General features: G+C 45.6%; 1 protein-coding gene across 3 annotated transcripts in view; it reads right to left on the bottom strand.

The window, feature by feature from the left end:
• Nucleotides 1-23235, bottom strand: part of LOC109904018 (formin) — a 109159-nt gene that overhangs the window by 48005 nt on the left and 37919 nt on the right. For all 3 annotated transcript variants that reach the window (XM_020501080.2, XM_031788212.1, XM_031788213.1), the window contains 7 exons: nt 19271-19358; nt 8683-8744; nt 7961-8049; nt 6806-6935; nt 6421-6567; nt 6282-6341; nt 6060-6180 (listed from right to left, as the gene is read on the bottom strand). In XM_020501080.2, coding sequence (XP_020356669.2) covers nt 6060-6180; nt 6282-6341; nt 6421-6567; nt 6806-6935; nt 7961-8049; nt 8683-8744; nt 19271-19358 — 697 coding nt within the window. The remainder of the gene's footprint in view (nt 1-6059; nt 6181-6281; nt 6342-6420; nt 6568-6805; nt 6936-7960; nt 8050-8682; nt 8745-19270; nt 19359-23235) is intronic.

Genomic DNA, 23235 nt, shown 5'->3' with positions numbered 1-23235 from the left:
TAATGCATTTGAGACAGTTTGTTGTGTTGTGACAAGGTAGGGGTTATATACAGAAGATAGCCCCATTTGGTAAAATACCAAGTCCATATTATGGCAAGAACAGCTCAAAAAAGCAAAGAGAAATGAGTCCATCATTATTTTAAGACATGAAGGTCAGTCAATCCGGAAAATGTCAAGAACTTTGACAGTTTCTTCGAGTGCAGTCGCAAAAACATCAAGCGCTAAAATGAAACTGTTTCTCATGGGGACCCAGTTACCTCTGCTACAGAGGATACGTTCATTAGAGTTAACTGCACCTCAGATTGCAGCCCAAATAAATTTAAGTGACAGACACATCTCAACATCAACTGTTCAGAGAAGAGTGCTTGAATCAGGCCTTTATGGTCAAATTGCTGCAAAGAAATCACTACTAAAAAGACACCAATAAGAAGAAGAGACTTGCTTGGGCCAAGAAACATGAGCTAATCAAATCAAATCAAATGTATTTGTCACATACACATGTTTAGAGAAAGCTCTCTATTGTGCATCTGTAAAAGTTTGTGAGGGTTTTAGGTGCCAAGTAATTTCAGTTTGTCAGTGATGTGTACACCGAGGAACTTGAAGCTTTCTACCTTCTCCAGTGCGGTCCTGTTGACGTGGATAGGGGGTGCTCCCTCTGCTGTTTCCTGAAGTCCACGATCAGCTCCTTTGTTTTGTTGATGTTGGGTGAGAGGTTATTTTCCTGGAAACCAGGGCCCTCACCTCAAATCAGGCCTACTACTGTTGTGTCGTCTGCAAACTTGATGATTGAGTTGGAGGCGTGCATGGCCACACAGTCATGGGTGAACAGGGAGTACAGAACGCATCCTTGTGGGGCCCCAGTGTTGAGGATCAACGAAGTGGAGGTGTTGTTCCTACCTTCACCACCTGGGGGAAGCCCGTCAGGAAGTCCAGGACCCAGTTGCACAGGACGGGGTTCAGACCTAGGGACTCAAGCTTAATGATGAGCTTGAAGGGTACAATGGTGTTGAATGCTGAGCTATAGTCAATGAACAGCATTCTTACATAGGTTTTCCTCTTGCTTTACTTTGCTAGTCTCTCAAAGCACTTCATGATGACAGAAGTGAGTGCTATGGGCGATAGTCATTTAGTTCAGTTACCTTTGCTTTCTTGGGTACAGGAACAATGGTGGACATCTTGAAGCATGTGGGGACAACCGACTAGGATAGGGAGAATATGTCCATAAACACTCCAGCCAGCGTTATGCTCTGAGGACGAGGCTAGGGATGCCGTCTGGGCTGGCAGCCTTGCGAGGGTTAACACACTTAATTGTCTTACTCACGTCAGCCACGGAGAAGGAGAGCCCACAGTCCTTGGTAGATGGCCGTGTCGGTGGCACTGTGTTATCCTCAAAATGGGCAAAGAAGGTGTTTAGCATGAAACATGATGTCGGTGTCCCCCACGTGGCTGCTTTTCCCTTTATAGTCCACGATTGTCTCGTGTCTGAGCCGTTGAATTGCAACTCCACTTTGTCTCTAAACTGCCGTTTTGCCTGTTTGATTGCCTTACGGAGGGAATAACTACACTGTTTGTATTCAGCCATATTCCCAGTCACCTTGCCATGGTTAAATGCGATGGTTCGCACTTTCAGTTTTGCATGAATGCTGCCATCTACCCATGGTTTCTGAATAGGGTAGGTTGTAATAGTCACAATGGGTACAACATCCCCTATACACTTCCTGATTAACTCAGTCACTGCCTCAGTATATTCGTCTTTGTTGTTCTCGGAGGCTACCCGGAACATATCCCAGTCCGCGTGACCAAAACAATCTTGAAGTGTGGATTCCAATTGGTCAGACCAGCGTTGAATAGTCCTTAGCACGGGTACTTCCTGTTTGAGTTTCTGCCTATAGGAAGGGAGGAGCAAAATCTAGTCGTGATCAGATTTGCCGAAGAGAGGGTGGGGACGGGCCTTGTAGGCATCCTGGAAGTTGGAGTAGCAGTGGTTGAGTGTTTTAGCAGCGTGAGTACTACAGTCAATATGTTGATAAAACATTGGTAATGTTTTCCTCAAATTTTCTTTGTTAAAATCCCGGCCTACAATAAATGCGCCATCAAGATATGTGGTTTCCAGTTTGCATAAAGTCCAGTGAAGTTCTTCGAGGGCCGTCGTTGTATCGGCTTGAGGGGGAATATACACGGCTGTGACTATGACCGAAGGTATGTGAGGTATTGCAGGTCGGTTGAACAAAAGGACTTGAGTTCCTGTATGTTATCACAACATCATGAGTAATTAATCATGAAACATACACCCCACCCTTCTTCTTCCCAGAGAGATATTTATTCCTGTCTGCACGATAAACTGAGAAACCAACGGGTTGAACGGACTCATACAGTATATCTCGAAAGAGCCATGTTTCTGTGAAACAGAGTGTGTTACAATCCCTGATGTGTCACTGGAAGGAAATCCTTGCTCTGAGCTTGTCAACTTTATTATCCAGAGACTGAACATTAGCGAGTAATATACTCGGAAGCTATGTCCAAAAGTTATTCCAGACCTTATGTAATAACTGTCACGTTCTGACCATCGTTTGTGTGTGTTTTCCTTGTTTTAGTGTTGGTCAGGACGTGAGCTGGGTGGGCATTCTATGTTGTGTGTCTGGTTTGTCTATTTCTATGTTTGGCCTGATATGGTTCTCAATCAGAGGCAGGTGTTAGTCATTGTCTCTGATTGGGAACCATATTTAGGTAGCCTGTTTTGTGTTGGGTTTTGTGGGTGATTGTTCCTGTCTTTGTGTTTGTGGCACCAGATAGGACTGTTTTGGTTTTTTCACGTTTCTTGTTTTGTAGATTGTTGTACTTTCATCTTTATTAAAGATGTACAAAACTAACCACGCTGCATTTTGATCCGCCTGTCTTTCCCCAGAAGAAAACCGTTACAATAACATATGTCACGATCGTTTGTAGAAACTGAAAAATGAACTAGGACACCACATAGAACTAAATAAACTAGATCACCCCCAGTCATGCCCTGACCCACTTCACCATAGAGAAACAATAGCTCTCTATGGTCAGGACGTGACAACACAAAACATTTCCTGGGCTAATAATGTAAGAGATAACACATAAAAAACAAAATACTGCAATGTCCTAGGTAGACTATCATATGTTTTTCAAAAGGACAATGACCCAACACACCTCCAGGCTGTGTAAGGGCTATCTGACCAAGAAGAAGAGTTATGGAGTGCTGCATTAGATGACCTGGCCTCCACAATCACCCAACCTCAAACCAATTGAGATGGTTTGGGAAGAGTTGGACTGCAGACTGAAGGAAATGCAGCCAACAAGTGCTCAGCATATGTGGGAACTCCTTGAAGACTGCTGGAAAAGCATTCATCATGAAGCTGGTTAAGAGAATGCAAAGAGTGTGCAAAGCGGTCATCAAGGCAAAGGGTGGCTACTTTGAAGAATCTCAAATATAAAATATATTTTGATTTGTTTAACATTTTTTGGTTACTACATGTTATTTCATAGTTTTAATGTCTTCACTATTATTCTACAATGTATAAAATAGTAAAGATAAAGAAAAACCCTGGAATGAGTAGGTGTGTCCAACGTTTTGACTGGTACTGTATATAGAATTGTAATATTTTCCACCAAGTACTCCAACCAGGGGGGGGGGGGGGGGGGGGGGGGGGGGGGGGGGGGGGGTTAGAAATGATGCAGGCAATGTTAGTTGATAGACTTAAATTCTAAATATAGTAATTTTATAGATTACCTACCCACTTTTTTTAAAACAAAATATGTATTCTCTACCCTCTGCATGTTCCTTGCATCTTGCGCCTTTCTTTCAGCAAGCTGAGGAGCCTATATTTAACTGTTATGTGGGGAGGAGAGGTGGCGGTACTCTACCCCAACGACTCCACACATGGAATTCCAACCGGAGCCTCTGTCGTAAAACAGGCTTCAGGGTAAAGGCCTTGCCTCGACCTGACATTAAGGGGCATTTCAAGTAAAGACACTGTCTGATTTGCCATGGTGATGAATGCCTAACCCCTCACAGGCCTTCTGTGAAACACTAAACTCCCCTGGGCAGCAAATGAGCTCTGACTGTTCTATTTTATTTGATACTATTTCATTCAGTAGCGTCCCTGCCTCACTGTCCACCCCAATTACCCAGCAGTTAAAGAGAGCTTTACGTGGCCGTGGCCTCCGCTAGCCCTGATGGGAGGAAAGGTCGCACTCTGTCCCCACCTAAATCCCTGGGACTGGGTGAACTAAGGATACTCTCCAGGGACATCTACATGTACTGTAGCCCCCAAAGGGACAGGCACCTCTGTGGACACATAGAAATGGACAGGCACCTTTGTGGACATATATAAAGGGAAATGCACCTCTGTGGACACATAGAATGGGGCAGGAAACTCTGTGGACACAAAGAAAGGGACAGGTACCTCTCTGGACTGATAGGAATGGACAGGCACCTCTGTGGACACATATAAAGGGACAGGCACCTCTGTGGACACACTGAACTGAAAGCCTCAGAAGACACTAGAGAAAAAACAGTGCAACATGCAGGTATTAGTCTACAGTAGCATTGCTCCTTGTGAAGGAGAGAAGGGATGGATGGATCCTAGCACCCCCCCCCCCCATCCCCAGAAAGAGACCCAGAGAGAGGTCATCACCTCCTGCCCAAACAGGAAGGCAGATCAAATGAGGATCATGTTTCTGCACGGTGGAGTGGAGGAGAGGGCAGCCGCCAGGCCACGGAGTCTGACCTGCTCCCGTGCATCGTCTCGGACCAGACACGCACAGACATACATCTGCTTGGCTACTTAGGAGAGCCTCACTCTGGGGAAGAGCGATATGGAGAGAGAAATATATAGCTTGAACATCCCTGAACCTTACCAAGGCATCAAAGGGGAGGGCAAAACAGGAGTCATCATGAGGCTCCCTAGCCCCGCTAATCTCCTCTCCTTTCAGCAGTACACTCTCGACTCTCGAATGTGTTAGACACAATTAAGATGTGAATGGAAGTCATCTGATATAATTAAGACCATTTGGTTTCTTTAGGGTGGTTTATAATAGTGCAGCATAAATATTTATTCCTGGCGGCTGATGGGGAGGATAAAAATGGGAGTCATAGGTGGACCTCACCAAACACTGAGAATTCACGCTCACTGCTCCCTGCCAATACCCCGAGGACTCCCGGGTGAGACTGTAACATTTTTTTCCTGCAGTAGAGATCAAATAAGAGGGCCCTTATGTTACATTTATTGTGTTTAGGTCTTCCATTTTTCCTAATAAATGAGTGACAGCTTGAGGTGGGTCTGGGGCTCTTTTGTAGACTTAGTATTTTTCCCCCAGGTCAGAGAGGATCAGGGTTTAACAGCAATCTGCACAAGGAGGGGAGAGTGGAGAGCATATCTAATTGCTTTCATATGCCATATTATTGGTTGATTTAAATAATCACAGACACCAGGGCACTGGGGGTGCCATGCCTTTAACCCCTGGATGGCCCAGCGGACCACTGACTGACTGGCTGGCTGGCTGAGTCCCTGGCTAACTGACTAGCTGCCTGGCAAACTGGGCGGACCATGCCGGCGAGCACTGAGCCTCTGATACCAGCCACATGAACACGTTTCTCATGAGAGTGTTGCTCGTTTGCTGACTAGCTGCCTGGCGAACTGGGCGGACCATGCCGGCGAGCACCGAGCCCCTGATACCAGCCACTTGAACACGTTTCTCATGAGAGTGTTGCACATTTACTGCATTTCCACCCAGCTTTCGTATCATCTGTAAACATTTCAGAGAGATAGTCTTGCTTTGGCCAATATGAAGACAGTTCTCACATAAGAGCAGAGAGCATGATCAGGGCTGGGGGACATTCAGGAGTGATGATGTCATGCCTGTTAAGGAAAAGGTGCTTCAGAGCATCTGAGATCCTGAATCTACCCTGAAACACGGGAGAAGACAGAATCTACAATAAGGATCCTACTACATATAGGTCAGGATGCCTATCTGCATGCCTGGTGGTGTTCTGTGAGTTGATTATAAAAGAGTGAAATAACACATCTTACCAGTCAGGTCTCTCTTCAGCTTCCTCATGTCCTTTGTGAGGTCTTCAAACTTGACCTGAGCGGCCAGGAAGAAATCCTGTGGTTCAGGAAGTGGGAAGGCACTCTTGTCTGTTCCTGCGTGCTGTAAACCAACAAACAACCCATAAATGACAAAACATGAGGAAAATCCAGAAGTCGTTAGCTTTTAGTCCATTGTAGATAATGTGTTCATAAATATTGTACCTCGTCGAAATTGCGCAGATAGTATGTAACCACATAATCCACCAGACTGATACGATTGTCCTAAAAGATACAAAGGTCAGACAGGAAGTATACTGTAGATAAAACCAGTATAATACGTGTTCATGTGTGATGAGTGTACCCTGCTCTTGACGTCCTTCAGTTTGGGCAGGATCTCCAGGCCAAAGCCATCAGCTTGACCTCGCGTCCTGTTGCCTCCGTTCATGTAGTTCCCAAAGGCTAGGACCAGCCCTATCACATCCTTCACACTGCTACAGTCCAGCAGATCCTGACACACACACACACACACACACACACACACACACAACACACACACACACACACACACACACACACACACACACACACACACACACACACACACACACACACACACACCACACACACACACACACACACACACACACACACACACACACACACACACACACACACACACACACACAGTCAGCATGTTATAAGCTCATACAATAACAAACCAAGATTGAAGTCATGTCCAGTCTTACTTTGCTCACGGTGGAGACTATTTCTACTTTGCGGTGGATGGAGGACATGGAGTCGAGGAAGATAGACTGGAATATGATGCAGTGGGACCGGCCAGAGAAGTCTGGAATCTGGGAGAGTTCATACAAGAACCTGCACAAGAGGAAATAATGTGTTATGACAAAATTAAACTAAATGTCCAACAGGAAGAACTATTTTTAATCCTTGGCTGCGCTACTTCCACACACACACGGCTGAGTCACTATAGCTTTTAACTAGCAGCTGATAGTCATGAGTCGTCCTGCTCTGATAGTTTGATAGGTCCAGGGTCAACTGAAGGAGGGCCAGAGCGCTGATTGATCAAAGGGAGCATCAGGCCGACTCATGTAAACAGGGACATATCCGAGGAGAGCAGTAATATCCTGTGGGATCAGGCTGCTGATGGAGGCAGACACTGAGTGGGTATGACTCACAGTCTAGTGACAGCTCTGTTCAAACATGGCCCTCAACCCCACAGTGACAAGTCATTAACAGGCCAGCTACGTTTAACCCCCATGGGAGAGACGCCTCCCTGAGAGCCAGCAGCCGTCTAACTCTCTTGTTCACTCAGAGAGCACGTGTGAACACACACACACACACACACTGTGTAAGACACACAAACATGCAACACACACGCAAACATGCACGTGTTTCGAGTCAGTCAGACAGCTATGGAGCTTTCAGATCATGGAGGTTGCAAACAGACCAGGAACAAATATTTACAGTCTGAGTAACAATAAGGAGCTTGGTTTATTTACTTATTAAAAGAGAAATAAACACAAAATTGATGCCACCTTTTCTAAGTTATGTTTATGTTAAATATCTCCCTATAATGGTTTGGCTCTAAAGAACCACTCGATATGACGAGTGAGCCTCAGGCTGCCAGAGACCAAAGTGTTTCATAATCAAACTGTTTGTCTCTGGCTGTACACATTAGAAACCACATGATGCATTTAAAATAAAAAAAACTCAGCCAAAATCAAAGTAGCCTCTGAAATTGTGTTGACGTGTTGAATTCACAGGAGGGGGTGGTTTTCTGTGTGTATGAGGTTGTAGTTCTCTGACTGCAGTAGAAGTCAGGGTCCAGTGTTCTACTACCCATCTCCCTGAACCCTTGGGTGCTGGAGAAGTACTCATACTGTTCAGGCTTGTCCAGTAGCTTCACCTCATCCTCCTTGGATGTTTCATAGTGTTTTTTGATCTTCTGCAGCTCGTCACTAGTGGCCCTCTGTGATCACACACAAACAGGACAGGTTAGAGGACAACAATAGAGCTGTAACAATGAACGATTTAGACATAGTCAACGCAAAACAAGACAGAATAGCAATAGACAAATGTTGAGTGTGATATCACTGAGAAATGAGCTGTAGGCTAGCAGATGTTATGGAGCACTAGTGTAGTTTAACAAAAGCATGCGGAGAAGAATACTTAATGGCCCAGTGTGGTCAAAAACATGATTTTCCTGTGTTTTATATATATTTCCACACTATGAAGTTGGAATAATAGTATGAAATGGTGAACATGATGATGATGCCCTTTTAGTGTAAGGGCTTTTTGAAAAGACGACAGGACATTTTAAATTAGTTAATAGACCAATTAGAAAGAGAGTTCAAACCTCTCTGCCAATAAGATCAAATTTTCAGATTTCCCCTCCCCACTCAGAACACTCACAGACAGTCATCGCAGAATTCTTTTTGACTATTTTAATTGAAAACAATCACAGTAAGGAACTTAATTGTTACCATAAATGATTTGATATTGTGATAAAAACAGCTGCATTGGACCTTTAAAAAGGAGTTTGGCATCTCACATTTCTCTCATGCTGTTGCGATGACTTTACAACACACTTCTGAATACTCACATTTTCATATAAAGCCTCGATGGTCTCCAAGTCCACCACAGAGTTATCCACAGTCAAAACAGCTGGAACAGTACATTCACTTATTAGAGGCATTCTCTTATAAAGATGAAATATGTTGGGCAAGCATGCTGTCTCAATTGCTTCCTGGGTTTGGAGCCCAACTTGTCAAAGAGGTTAAATGCATAGACATGCTATGTACAAGGATTGGATAGCAACTAAACACTAGCATATTTCAGATGCTAACATACACATCACGGATCATCTTAACCCTCCTGCTGTGTTCGTTTCATGTTAATTCATTCTGTGTTCCCGGTCCAAAATGACCGCCCCATTATAGCTGATTATGAATCCATAAAAATACATATATTATCACCTAATGTTGGGTTAGATCTTTGTTTCAATTTACGTTCTTGTGAACATTATACGTTTTGAACTTCTATTTGCTATTTATGGCCAGTAGGCCTCATTGACCTGAGCTCATACAACTTGATTTTGAGTTAAAAAAAGCATAATGTATGGATTATTTTGACTATAACAAATACTCAGATTAAACATATTGTGCTATTTATCACAGAATACACAGAATATACCAGTGTCATGATCAAAGATATGATCAAGAGCCTCACATACAGTATATTGTCTGGTCATTGTGCTGCCACAGATTGAATTGTGAGCAAGGCCTCAAAAAAGCTTTATATTATATACCAGAGCTGCAAGAAAAGTTATATATATTATTGAAACAATGTTGCAATTGTTTGTGAGAATGCCAAACAGGTGTGGTTCCTGTGGGGGAAAGATTCTATTGGGGAAAGGTTCCTGTGCGGTTTGCCATGGAAGCCAAGGGGAGTGAGGTGTGTGTGTGTTCAAACACACATGCATGTGGGGGTCAGGGAGAGGAAGTGTATCCATCTGATGAATGGGCATGTGCCTGAACTCAATTTTATACACTAATTGTAGTCTCACCCATTCATTTCTAATGACCGGTCATTTTTGACTGGGAACACGACAGGTGTACAAAAGTTAAATAAAACACCCAAAATGTAATGAAAATCATCCAAATGTATTTTGTGTGTTCAGATGCCCTGTGTGGACAAAGTCATGGAACCTTATTGTCACGTTCTGACCTTAGTTATCTTGTTATGTCTTTGTTTTAGTATGGTCAGGGCGTGAGTTGGGTGGGTTATCTATGTTCCCTTTTCTATGTGGTGTTTTTGTGTTTGGCTTGGTATGGTTCTCAATCAGAGGCAGGTGTCATTAGTTGTCTCTGATTGAGAATCATACTTAGGTAGCCTTTTCCCACCTGTGTGGTGTGGGTGATTATTTTCTGTTCAGTGTTTTTTCAGCACCATACAGGACTGTTCATTTGTCGTTTTGTTTCAGTGTTCAATTATTTTATTAAAGAATATGGACACTTACTTAATAATCATGGCCTCTAAACCTTCAAGCTGCATACTGGACCCTATTCCAACTAAACTACTGAAAGAGCTGCTTCCTGTGCTTGGCCCTCCCATGTTGAACATAATAAATGGCTCTCTATCCACCGGATGTGTACCAAACTCACTAAAAGTGGCAGTAATAAAGCCTCTCTTGAAAAAGCCAAACCTTGACCCAGAAAATATAAAACACTATCGGCCTATATCGAATCTTCCATTCCTCAAATTTTTTTTAGAAAAGGCTGTTGCGCAGCAACTCACTGCCTTCCTGAAGACAAACAATGTATACGAAATGCTTCAGTCTGGTTTTAGACCCCATCACAGCACTGAGACTGCACTTGTGAAGGTGGTAAATTACATTTTAATGGCATCGGACCGAGGCTCTGCATCTGTCCTCGTGCTCCTAGACCTTAGTGCTGCTTTTGATACCATCGATCACCACTTTCTTTTGGAGAGATTGGAAACCCAAATTGGTCTACACGGACAAGTTCTGGCATGGTTTAGATCTTATCTGTCGGAAAGATATCAGTTTGTCTCTGTGAATGGTTTGTCCTCTGACAAATCACCTGTAAATTTCGGTGTTCCTCAAGGTTCCGTTTTAGGACCACTATTGTTTTCACTATATATTTTACCTCTTGGGGATGTCATTCGAAAACATAATGTTAACTTTCACTGCTATGCGGATGACACACAGCTGTACATTTCAATGAAACATGGTGAAGCCCCAAAATTGCCCTTGCTAGAAGCATGTGTTTCAGACATAAGGAAGTGGATGGCTGCAAACGTTCTACTTTTAAATTCGGACAAAACAGAGATGCTTGTTCTAGGTCCCAAGAAACAAAGGGATCTTCTGTTGAATCTGACAATTAATCTTAATGGTTGTACAGTCGTCTCAAATAAAACTGTGAAGGACCTCGGTGTTACTCTGGACCCTGATCTCTCTTTTGAAGAACATATCAAGACCATTTCAAGGACAGCTTTTTTCCATCTACGTAACATTGCAAAAATCTGAAACTTTCTGTCCAAAAATGATGCAGAAAAATTTATCTATGCTTTTGCCACTTCTAGGTTAGACTACTGCAATGCTCTACTGTCCGGCTACCCGGATAAAGCACTAAATAAACTTCAGTTAGTGCTAAATACGGCTGCTAGAATCTTGACTAGAACCAAATAATTTGATCATATTACTCCAGTGCTAGCCTCCCTACACTGGCTTCCTGTCAAAGCAAGGGCTGATTTCAAGGTTTTACTGCTAACCTACAAAGCATTACATGGGCTTGCTCCTACCTATCTCTCTGATTTGGTCCTGCCGTACATACCTACATGTACGCTACGGTCACAAGACGCAGGCCTCCTAATTGTCCCTAGAATTTCTAAGCAAACAGCTGGAGGCAGGGCTTTCTCCTATAGAGCTCCATTTTTATGGAACGGTCTGCCTACCCATGTCAGAGACGCAAACTCGGTCTCAACCTTTAAGTCTTTACTGAAGACTCATCTCTTCAGTGGGTCATATGATTGAGTGTAGTCTGGCCCAGGATTGGGAAGGTGAACGGAAAGGCTCTGGAGCAACGAACCGCCCTTGCTGTCTCTGCCTGGCCGGTTCCCCTCTTTCCACTGGGATTCTCTGCCTCTAACCCTATTACAGAGGCTGAGTCACTGGCTTACTGGGGCTCTCTCATGCCGTCCCTGGTGGGGGTGCGTCACCTGAGTGGGTTGATTCACTGATGTGGTCATCCTGTCTGGGTTGGCGTCCCCCCTTGGGTTGTGCCGTGGCGGAGATCTTTGTGGGCTATACTCAGCCTTGTCTCAGGATGGTAAGTTGGTGGTTGAAGATTTCCCTCTAGTGGTATGGGGGCTGTGCTTTGGCAAAGTGGGGGGGGTTATATCCTTCCTGTTTGGCCCTGTCCGGGGGTGTCCTCGGATGGGGCCACAGTGTCTCTTGACCCCTCCTGTCTCAGCCTCCAGTATTTATGCTGCAGTAGTTTGTGTCGGGGGGGCTAGGGTCAGTTTGTTATATCTGGAGTACTTCTCCTGTCCTATCCGGTGTCCTGTGTGAATTTAAGTGTGCTTTCTCAAATTCTCTCTTTCTCTCTTTCTTTCTCTCTCTCGGAGGACCTGAGCCCTAGGACCATGCCCCAAGACTACCTGACATGATGACTCCTTGCTGTCCCCAGTCCACCTGGCCGTGCTGCTGCTCCAGTTTCAACTGTTCTGCCTTATTATTATTCGACCATGCTGGTAATTTATGAACATTTGAACATCTTGGCCATGTTCTGTTATAATCTCCACCCGGCACAGCCAGAAGAGGACTGGCCACCCCACATAGCCTGGTTCCTCTCTAGGTTTCTTCCTAGGTTTTGGCCTTTCTAGGGAGTTTTTCCTAGCCACCGTGCTTCTACACCTGCATTGCTTGCTGTTTGGGGTTTTAGGCTGGGTTTCTGTACAGCACTTTGAGATATCAGCTGATGTACGAAGGGCTATATAAATCAATTTGATTTGATTTGATTTGACTTACCACGCTGCGCATTGGTCATCCTTTTCTTCCACCTATGACGACCGTTACACTTATGACAGTCAGATTAAAAGAACTACATTTTTTCAGAGAGAAAATGTGTAAATCGGTGTGTGTATTATTTTGTTAAGTCATTTAACATTAGACAACTTTTGAGGTCTGACATGTCTGACAAACTTTGATTTTGGAGTGAGTGAATGAGAGTATTAGGGAGTGGTGGGGTATCTGGGAGTGTGGTCAGGCTGGACAGGGCAGCTGTGGTGTCAGAGCACAGCAAAGCAGTGCCCAGAGCCCACCTCACACGGGGGCTCTCCTCTCAGGCCGACATGCAGAGGACTAAGCCTATAGGCCACGGGTCACAGGAGAGAGCCTGTAACTGTTTAACCCCAGGACCTGTAGCCAGAACCACCACAGTCTCCAGTAATGATCTCTAAAGGGGGGCTGCATAGAGAGAGGAGGGAAGGGAGAGGGAGAGAGAGGGAGAGAGAGGGAGAGAGAGAGAGAGAGAGAGAGAGAGAGAGAGAGAGAGAGAGAGAGAGAGAGAGAGAGAGAGAGAGAGAGAGAGCAAGTCTTATCAGCAAAAGAGAAAGTGTGTGAGAGAAAAAGTAAGAGAGGGAGAGCTCTGCTCAGTGTCTCAGAGAGACGAGTCACGGCTTTATGGCTGGGTGCAGGTCAGGGAGGAAAGGAGAGAAGAGCATAGGAGGGAGCAGACTGGGAGGGATGGCTCCTTGTCTCATAGCTGATATGGATCTGTGTGCTGTCAGTTACAGACTGCAGAGCGACACCTGCTCTCAGATCAGCCTAAAACGGACCCAGTGTGAGTGGAAACAAGCCCCTCTCCACACCACTGTAGCTGCATCATGTCTCAGAGTCACCTGACTAGCAAAGAGCCACCAGTGAAGTCAAGCCAGAAGCACATGACTGTACTGTATAGAGCGACACCCTGGATTCATTATGACATGTCACCTTCAATCTCCACACAAGGCCTCCAAATCAGAAGAAAAAGATTTGCGTCCGAGAATCCAAGCATTCTTCCACTGACGTCCACAGCTTCCACAAGCCCCTACGACCAGCTAGGGCAGTAGAGCAGCCCTGGAGGCTGGATTAAAGTGGAGAGCAGCAGGCTACAGAGCAGGCTGGAGGTGGTGGCCATTTCCTACCGCTTATTAGAGTGGATTACTCAAGGCCTCAGCACGCCCGCCATGCAACCGTCAATCACACACCAAAGGAGGGCCGCAGAGCAGCACAGTGCTCTGAGCCAAGGGGGCCAGAGCCTGGATATCTCTCCACACCGGGAGATCAAAGGAACCCCGTCGCAGCCTCACTCCCTTTCCCTCCACTTCTCACTCATCGCTCAGGGTGTGTGGTGTGTGTGGTGAGGTGTGGGGGAACCTCCCCTCTGCCTTGAACTGCGGTGGCCCAGGAGGTCCCCCAGCCAGTCTCAGGCCCTCCGTTGGCCCCCTCTCTCCCCTCTCCCTGCACTGGGTAACCAGAGCCCCCCTCCCTTGTCTCCCCCTCCCTAGTGGATGTAATTACATTACATGTCCCATGTCCTTTTAATTTGCCAACAAAGAGCAGGCAAGCAGGTGAGGCCAGGGACCAGGGCCCTTAGAAGTGCTTATTAGGCCACTCTGCTGAATTGTCAGATTCAAATTGTCCATTTCACCTACACCTCCCATTAAGGCTGTAGGAAGCAGGCTCATGCTGGGAGAGAGCAGGCTCTTTTATTGGGGGTTCTTTACCTCGACACCGACAAAAAGAGGAGAGAGAACAAAAAAAATGAAAACCAAAAACAGTAGCTTGACCCAATGTGTTGCTTGGCTTGCATTGGGCTGCCGTTTTATAGTGGCGGTGTGGTGTCTGCTGACTGCAAAGGTGGATTTATACACACTCAGATCATTAGCAGGGTGTCGCTCCCATTAGGTGGTGGAAACCGTCACTGGCAACAATGAACAGATCCGCCGGGCCACTAAGACTGCCAACCCCTCCACTCCCAGTCGCAGTATCAACCCAACGCACCCAGGCTTAGAGCTATGCACAGGACGGATTTATTCATCCCCCTCCCACCGCTTTTCATACCCCGCCAACACCTCTGAATTTCCTTGGGACTCCCACCCGCTACCGCAAGAACTGGTTCCGATCCTAACCGCAGACCTGCAATGTTATTTTAAGGGTATGTGACGCAGATCACTTGCCAGCCATGGTCCCAGCAATTTTTAGCCCTACAGGCAATATCAAAAATGCGCTAAAATAACCTAAGAAATAGGTTAAAATACCCAGAGATTCTCACGTGGCCCATTATATTAGGCTATCGGTATTACTGGGCTATATCAGCCAATAGATTAGACATTGTTTGAAGAGAGCGGAGTTGGAGAGATTTGCACTTTATCTTGAGCAACGTTTTAGAGCCTGCCTTTTAGGAGTGGGGCTATTTTCAGACGGAGACAAATATGGGTGATCAATATGTATTTCTAGGGAAAGTAGCAAAATGTAGCATAATCATATTTAGATATTACATTTCCTTGGAAAGATAACTGCCCCGTGCTTCTCTGCCCATTCATAGGCTATAGCCTAGTCTATTTAATTGAGACCATATGCACACCTGATCTCGCATGTATGGCTACTGAACTTGAAGCAGCAAGAATGATGAGAGCGGGTCACACCCTGATCTGTCTCACCTGTCTTCGTGATTGTCTCCACCCCCCTCCAGGTGTCACCCATCTTCCCCATTACCCCCTGTGTATTTATACCTGTGTCCTCTGTTTGTCTTTTGCCAGTTCGTTTTGTTTCGTCAAGCCTACCAATGTTTTCCCTCTGCTCCTTTCTCTCGATTGTTCTTGTTTTCCCGGTGTTGACCATTCTGCTTGCTCTGACCCTGCCTGCCATCCTGTACCTTTGCCCCACCTATCTGGAATACTGACCTCTGCCTATCCTGACCCTGAGCCTGCCTGCCGTCCTGTACCTTTGTCCAACCTATCTGGATTACTGACCCCTGCTTGCTCTTGACCTGTCTTTTGCCTTCCCCTGTTGGATTAATAAACTGGTGTTACTTCGAACGTTGTCTGCATCTGGGTCTTACCTGAAACGTGATAGTACGAACTGGCCATGACTGACACAGCAGATCCGGGCCAGCTTCACAACACCATCTCCTCCCAAGGAGCCACCATCGGTAGGCACGAGGAATTGCTTCAAGGCCTTATAGAGGGGGTCCAAATGTTGGCTGAACGCCATGACCGGGCGTTGGACATTTTGCTGGAGCAATTTTGCAGGTTGTCTGGGAGGCAACCTACCATGGTGGTAACCCCACAGCCCCTCAGTAACTTAGCTGTTAGCTGTGCCGTCTCATCGGTCACTCCATGTTCTCAGGAGCCCCGCTTACCTCCCCGGAACGCTTCTATGGAGAGCCGAGCACCTGTCAAGTGTTTCTAGCTCAGTTTGCCCTCATCTTCGAGCTTCAGCCGTCCCCTCGGATAGCTCCAAGATAGCCTACCTCATCACGCTGAGGTCCGGGAGAGCTCTCGCCTTGGCTACTGTTGTATGGGAACAACAGCCGGCCAGATGTGTTAGCCTGGAGGGGTTCGTGGGAGTGGTGAACAAGGTTTTTTGATGCCCCGTTCTCTGGGAGAGAAGCTGCCTGGATGCTAATCCAGCTTCGGGCAGGACTCCTGCAGTGTAGCAAACTATGCCGTGGATTTCCGCACGTTGGCAGCGGAGAGTGCTTGGAACCAGGAAGCGCTATTCGATATGTTCCTGCATGGCATCTAGGAGGAGGTCAAGGACGAGCTTGCTGCTCGGGAGTTATTTACGGATCTCAATTCCCTCATAGATTTGACCATCTGATGGGCGATTACGGGAACGACAGAGGGAGAGGAAATTCGATTTCGCTCACACGTCCAGGGATTCCACCTTGCCTCCGAGTCATCCCAAAAGTCCCCGATGGCCCCATTGCCGAGAGAACCCGAGGCTTCCCGACCTCCCCCAAGAGTCGCCGAAGACGCCGAGAGTCACCGCCTCCCAAGCCTATGCAACTAGGCAGAGCTGGGCTGTCGCCAGCGGAACGGAAATACAGGATCAACGCAAAGAGTTGTCTGTATTGCGGGACTCTTGGTCATTTTGTGTCCTTTTGTCCTATAAAAGACCAGGCTCACTGATAGGAGCGAGTACTCTGATGGGCCATATGGAGAACTTTTCTGCTTTGCTTGTTCGCACCCCTTTTCATGCCAATCAGTCTAAATCTCTCCGGGTCCTCATTGACTCTGGAGCTTTTTGGACGCTACCCTTGCTTCCGAGCTGAACATCCCCACTCAGCCCCTATCCATTCCAATGGATGTTAGGCCGGGTCACTCATTATACCACTCCCATCAACCTACAGGTGTCTGGGAATCACAGGGAGACTATTCAATTTCTACTCACCAAGTCTCCTCAGATTCCCGTGGTTTTGGGATTCTCCTGGCTCCAGCAACACAATCCCCTCATCAACTGGTCTACTGGTGCCATCACGGGCTGAAGGACCTTCGGGAGGTGTTCAACAAGGCCCGGGCCACTTCGCTTCCACCAAACCGACTATATGACTGCGGGATTGACCTTCTCCCTAGCACCACTCCACCCTGGGGACTGTAATCGCTGTCGGGACTGGAGACCAGGGCTATGGAGACCTAAGTTGGGGACCCCCAAACTTCAGGATTAATACATCCTTCATCCTCTCCCGCCTGCACAGGGTTCTTCTTTGTAGAGAAGAAGGACAAGACCCTGCACTAGGGCTGGGCGATATGACGATATATATCATGTGACTATAGAAAAACATCTATCATTTCATTTTATTTTGTTGTGTCGCAAATCACACTCTTACGGCAATATTTTTTGTCAATTGGACGAGGCTTTGGATGACGCACACGTGCCGTGTGGAAGGAAGTTTGCAACACAAACAAACATGGAGGAGAGTGAACGTGACACAGAGCACGGTGACACGGAGCTCGGACCTAAAAGAGGGGCTACTTCGGTCACATGGACGTGGTTTGTGTATGAAAAGTCTGACATGGACCAGAAAACCGTCCTCTGCAAAATATATCGCAGGCTCAAACACCACTAACCTCTTTTACCACCTACGCAAGAATCATGTGAAACAATACAGAGAGAGTCTACGGATGAGACCCACAAAAGTACAGTCGAGTGCTCAAAACAAACCCCCGACTCAGACGTTGCAAGAGACGAAGATGGAAGGAGATAACAGCTGCCATTACAACTTACATCTGCAAAGACATGGCCCCAGTTTACACGGTCGAGAAACGAGGGTTTCGTGAGTTGGTGCTGACACTCGACCCAAGATACCAAATGCAAATTGATATGTGACACGTATTAATGCCAAAATAACATGCAAAACAGGCAAGCCCCCCCAAAATAATATATATTTCAGGCCTATATTTATTTTGTTTGCAACTATATTTGAAATGTTTTCTATTTACCTTTTAAGATTTTATACAGTAATATTTTATATTTTGTTACATGCTTAGAAAATGTGCACAAAGGTTCTAAATAAAAGGAGAAATAATCAAATATGAGTAAGTACCTTTTATTTGTTGAGTATAATTCAAAATGTAATAAGAAATAGGCCTTTACATGTGGTCATTTTATATAAACTACTTATTCATTGAATTTACAGAAAATGTGATATATCGTGATATGTATGTTATTGGGATATGAAATTACCAATATCGGGATATGAGATTTTGGCCATATCCCTCAGCCCTACCCTGCGCCCGTGCATCAATGACATAACGGTGAAGAACCGCTACCAGCTCCCACTCATCTCCTCTGCCTTAGAGCTGCTCCAGGGGGCCACCATGTTATCCAAGCTGGATCTACGGAACGCCTACCACCTGGTGCGGATATGGGAGGTAGATGAGTGGAAGACCGCCTTGAATCCCAAAATTGTCTGTCTGACCGACCGCTCCCAACCGCAGCATGAAAAATGCTGATTGTACAATGATCTCTGTCAGACCGCAGGTCCTGCCGTCATCCCGCGAAAATGCAGCCCTCTACCCTGGCTGTCGCCAACGGATCCAATTTATGCATGCCTAACCGCTGTGTCAGAGTTTCCCCGCACCATTCACATATATAAACACATATAGTCCAATACACATACACAACCAAATACTCCACTCCTCTTTAGCTCAAAAGGGAAAATATTGATGTGATTTTGACCAGTGTAGGAAGGATTGAAGCTGGTGAAACAGAATTCTCAGCAAAAATGTCTAATGTCATTCCAATGCTGTTCACTCACAACATTATGCACTAGTTTGGAAAACTTGGAAATCTTCCATGTTCCACATGAAACACAAATTCATCTATAAAAGTGGAACTAGTCACACATTAGGACCTGTCAAGAGGCAGGAAACAATTTGCGCCAGGCTTCAACATGTCTTCACTAAAAATAACCACTTGCATCTGCAATTTATCAAGTGTCTTTTCTAATCTAGTGAAAATAGGATTGCAACTGATGTTTATTACTGTTTAATCGAAAAAAGAACAGCCTTGTTTAACAGACAGGAAATGAATGGTTTTCAGAAATAGTACAATATCCTCCTGTAAAAAAAGCTGCCAAACAACTTGGTTTTAACACAGACCATTAAATGTTTGCTCTCACCTTGCTGAATGTCCTTCATTTCCAGGTGCAGACTTGAGATGAGGATGCCCACTGCTTGGGAACGCTTCCCATCCAGCAGCTTGATAATCTGCAGGAGAGACATACCGGTAAATGTCATCACAACTTAATCACAGTGATTATATCGGAGAGCGATAATACTATTGGCATTATATATCCTTTATTTGATCACCATATCCATTTGATTCAAGTGGCACCGTTTATACAGTTGAAAAGATCCAGACCAACAGTTCATTTAAAAAAATGCAATTAAGATTTATTATAATATGATATGCTGTACACACTGTAAATCATCCACTGTCTTTTTCCCAGAGAGGCCAAAGGAAAGTATCACTTAGTCACTTCCCAGAGCCAGACGACTTGAAGATAGATTGACTCTGGGTGGGGACAGAAGAAGTGCTCTAAAGAAGAGTAACATACAACATACTAACATCTCTGTGTAGTGTCTGGATTGACCCTAAAGCCAGACTCATCTACACAATGTCATAATCCTTCACGGTCCATGATAACAGGCAGGGATTGAGTAAGGATAGAAACCCACAGGTTTCAGCATGCCTTATCAAATGGCATCCCTAACAGTACAGAGCACAGAGTACAGAGAACAAGTTCCCCTGTAAAAGTGCATTAATTATATAGTAGGGCCCGGGACAATATCAGTATCACGATACTCATTTGTATCGTGGCAAAGAAGCAAAACACAAAGCGGATTTGAAAACAGCCCTAATGTTGGAAACAAACATCATTGTTGTCATCCAGAGTCACATTTCCTAGCTGAATAACACATTATTTTACATAAAGCAGGTTTTTAAAGGACCACAGAGTTTGGTCTGCTTCTTGTTTTCATTTTTACCATAAAAACAAACATCACAATACTGGTATTGTGACAGCCCTACGATATAGTAAAAAATATTAAGTCACAGGAAAGTAAAAAAGTAAACCATAAAAGGACATATTTTTAGTGTGGAAGAGCAGGCAAGGTTTTTTTTATAACAAACTATAAATTCACAGGATTTTTATTTGTGCCTACACATGGTCACAATTACTTATGACTGAATTACCCATAAAGCTAGAAACAGTTTTGGCAAGGTAAAGCCCAGCTCTAAAACTTAATGTCTCAGCCTTCTTCATTAGGTAACACTGGCCGTTATTACTGCATCTCAGCTACTGGGCCATCCAGTGGGAACCAAGGAGCAGAAGCCTTAGAAGTGAGTATTGCGTTACAGAAGGTAAGAGTGCATGCTGCTTCCACGTCCATTACTAATATCACACTGGGGATCTCCTGTACAGGGACATGAGAGGGGCGCAGGCAGAGTGAGAGGCTTTTCCAACACCTTTAATGAACTGCACTGGTTGGGCCACACTAAAAGCCTCCCAGGAACCCTGGCCACTCGCTGTGGCTCCAGAAGCACCAATTAGCCCGACCAGTTAACTTAATGAGAAAAGACAACTGATCTGGAGGAACAAGCCTGGATGCTTACTCTCAGACACGCAAGGAAGGAACCTGCTGATGCGAAGAGTTCTCTGTTCGCCATGACAAGTATGTATCAAAAGATAACAGCTACCTCCAGTGGACACTGGGAGAACTACCCACCAATCCAAGCCAAGGTGAAGTCCTTCCAGCAGACCAAAAAACCCCCACTTGAAATAGACTGGAGACATTGGTTTGACATTGAAATGAAGATTGAAATAACAAAAGGAAGACAGTGGTTTGAGAAGTTGCAGGTGGCTGGTGTTGGGGAGAGGGCACCAGGTTCAGCAGAGAGCTGATAGTTTATACAGCCATGGCTGAGGGGGCAGGCAGCTATACGGGTGACTGCGAACCAACCATGTCTGAGTTCACCCACCCTGGAGATACGTTACAATAACAAATGGATCAAGAGAGCTCATAAATTACCACCTCCAATGAACGCTCAACATCTCCACACAACGTTCTGCACTCTCCATGTGTTAATCTTACACCCACTCTCCCACGTCACGCTCAACACTCCAAAATATGCTTTTAATAAACCTCAGTGTGAACGACCATAAGTCATCTCTAAAGACGTAGGGTCTGAACAAATTAAAGCCACTGTTTGTTTTACAGCAATCCATGGTGTACAAACTGGATAGGAGCTTGATTCGTGTGGGTGGTGGGAATTGCTGTGTAATGTTTACGCAGGCCGTATTACTGGTGTACACGTGGGGCGGCGGGCGGGGGGGGGGGGTATGGTGAGGGGGACAGCCTGCCGGTCCTGGCACAGTAAATCCTGTCGGGGTGTAATCTAAACAGCCCCCACGCTGTGGCTCGCTGGGTTTCCTCATCTCATCTCTGTAGCACTCCACATCGCTCCTGCAGCTCATATCATCACACCCAAAATGCAGCGACACGCGCAGCCTCTCCTCTCCACTTTAAACGCCCCCACAGGTGTCCTCTCCTCTCCATTGCTCTCCTCCCGCCTCAGTGTGGAACCGAGTAGAGCCACATGCCTACAATTACCCCCAGTCTGGTGTAGAGTAGCCTGGGCAGCCGTGGAGTGTGGAGGCTGACAGGGAGCTTATTCCCCTGCATGTCATCTCTGCTGCTTTGATATGATAATCAGTGGCGCGAAAGGAAAGGCATCCAGATTAAACGGCAGCTTTCATTTGTATTGGACACGTGATAATCAAATCAAATTTGATTGGTCACATACACATGTTTAGCCCTGTACGTACTCATTCCACCAGCCCCTTTTCTCCAACACTGATGGTCCTGTGTGTGGAGCTGTCCTGAACAAGGGAGGTGAGTAAAGTGACTGATCTCCATAATGCACACACACATTCCAGTAATTTCCCTCTGACTGGGATCACAGGCGTTAGCTGATCTGGCAACACTTTCTAGACAAGTAACAAGTGTGATAGGCATGTATAGCTGTACTGTCATTACATACACCATTGTGCCCTACAGCCAACATGCTTAGTGCACTGAAAACCATAATGTGTGCAGTGTAGCTGCTCTTCATAAATTGATAGAGATAATTACTGGGCAGAGATTAACTGACTTGTCTCTGTGTTGTGTCATATCTGTCACGTTCTGACCTTTATTTCCTTTGTTTTGTATTTATTTAGTATGGTCAGGGCGTGAGTTGGGTGGGCAGTCTATGTTTGTTTTTCTATGATTTGGGTATTTCTATGTTTCGGCCTAGTATGGTTCTCAATCAGAGGCAGGTGTCATTAGTTGTCTCTGATTGAGAATCATACTTAGGTAGCCTGGGTTGCACTGTTTGTTTGTGGGTGATTGTCTATGTTGTAGCTTCACGGTCCATTTGTTTATTGTTTTGTATGCAGTGTCAGTACTTTCTTTATTAAAGATTTACCATGGACACTTACGACGCCGCATTTTGGTCCGATCCTTCTCGCCTCTCCTCTTCAGATGAAGAGGAGGACAACCGTGACAATATCGGTGTGGTGGTGAGGCCAGGACAGGACTATTGGCTTGTCAGATTACCTCTGGGGTAGATATTGCAGAGTAAGGCAAAACAGCGCTCTTCATTGACCCTGTGTCTCCGCAGGCCCAGTCTGGCTCTGTCTGTTAGCTAGCTAGATGACAGTCTGCTCTTCTCCTTTCCATCCCCCTCTCCTCTTTCCCTCCATCCTCCCCTCTCCAGCCCCCCTCTCCTCCTCCCTCTCCATCCCCCTCTCCTCCTCCCTCTCCATCCCCCTCCCCACTGTCCTCTCCACTTTCCTCTCTATCCCAGTTTCCTCCCTCCTCCTTTGTCCAGTCAGAGCCCGTTGTTCTGGGAACCTATCAGCAAATGATGATTCAGAGAGTTTGAACGTTGGTAGTATAAACTTTTAGGGATAAAAGATGAAGAAGTAAACAAGTTACTTTTGTTTAGCTGACCTTTCTAAAAGTGTTGGACTGCCAAGGGGCTGTAGCCAACCTTTTCCACAGTTGGTTGTATCTCCCAATAATCATAGCTGAACCCAGG

This window comes from Oncorhynchus kisutch, linkage group LG14 (genome assembly GCF_002021735.2).
Source record: "Oncorhynchus kisutch isolate 150728-3 linkage group LG14, Okis_V2, whole genome shotgun sequence".
NCBI lineage: Eukaryota > Metazoa > Chordata > Actinopteri > Salmoniformes > Salmonidae > Oncorhynchus > Oncorhynchus kisutch.
Note: the sequence above shows the minus strand (reverse complement) of the source record. Positions and strands in the feature narration are given on the sequence as shown.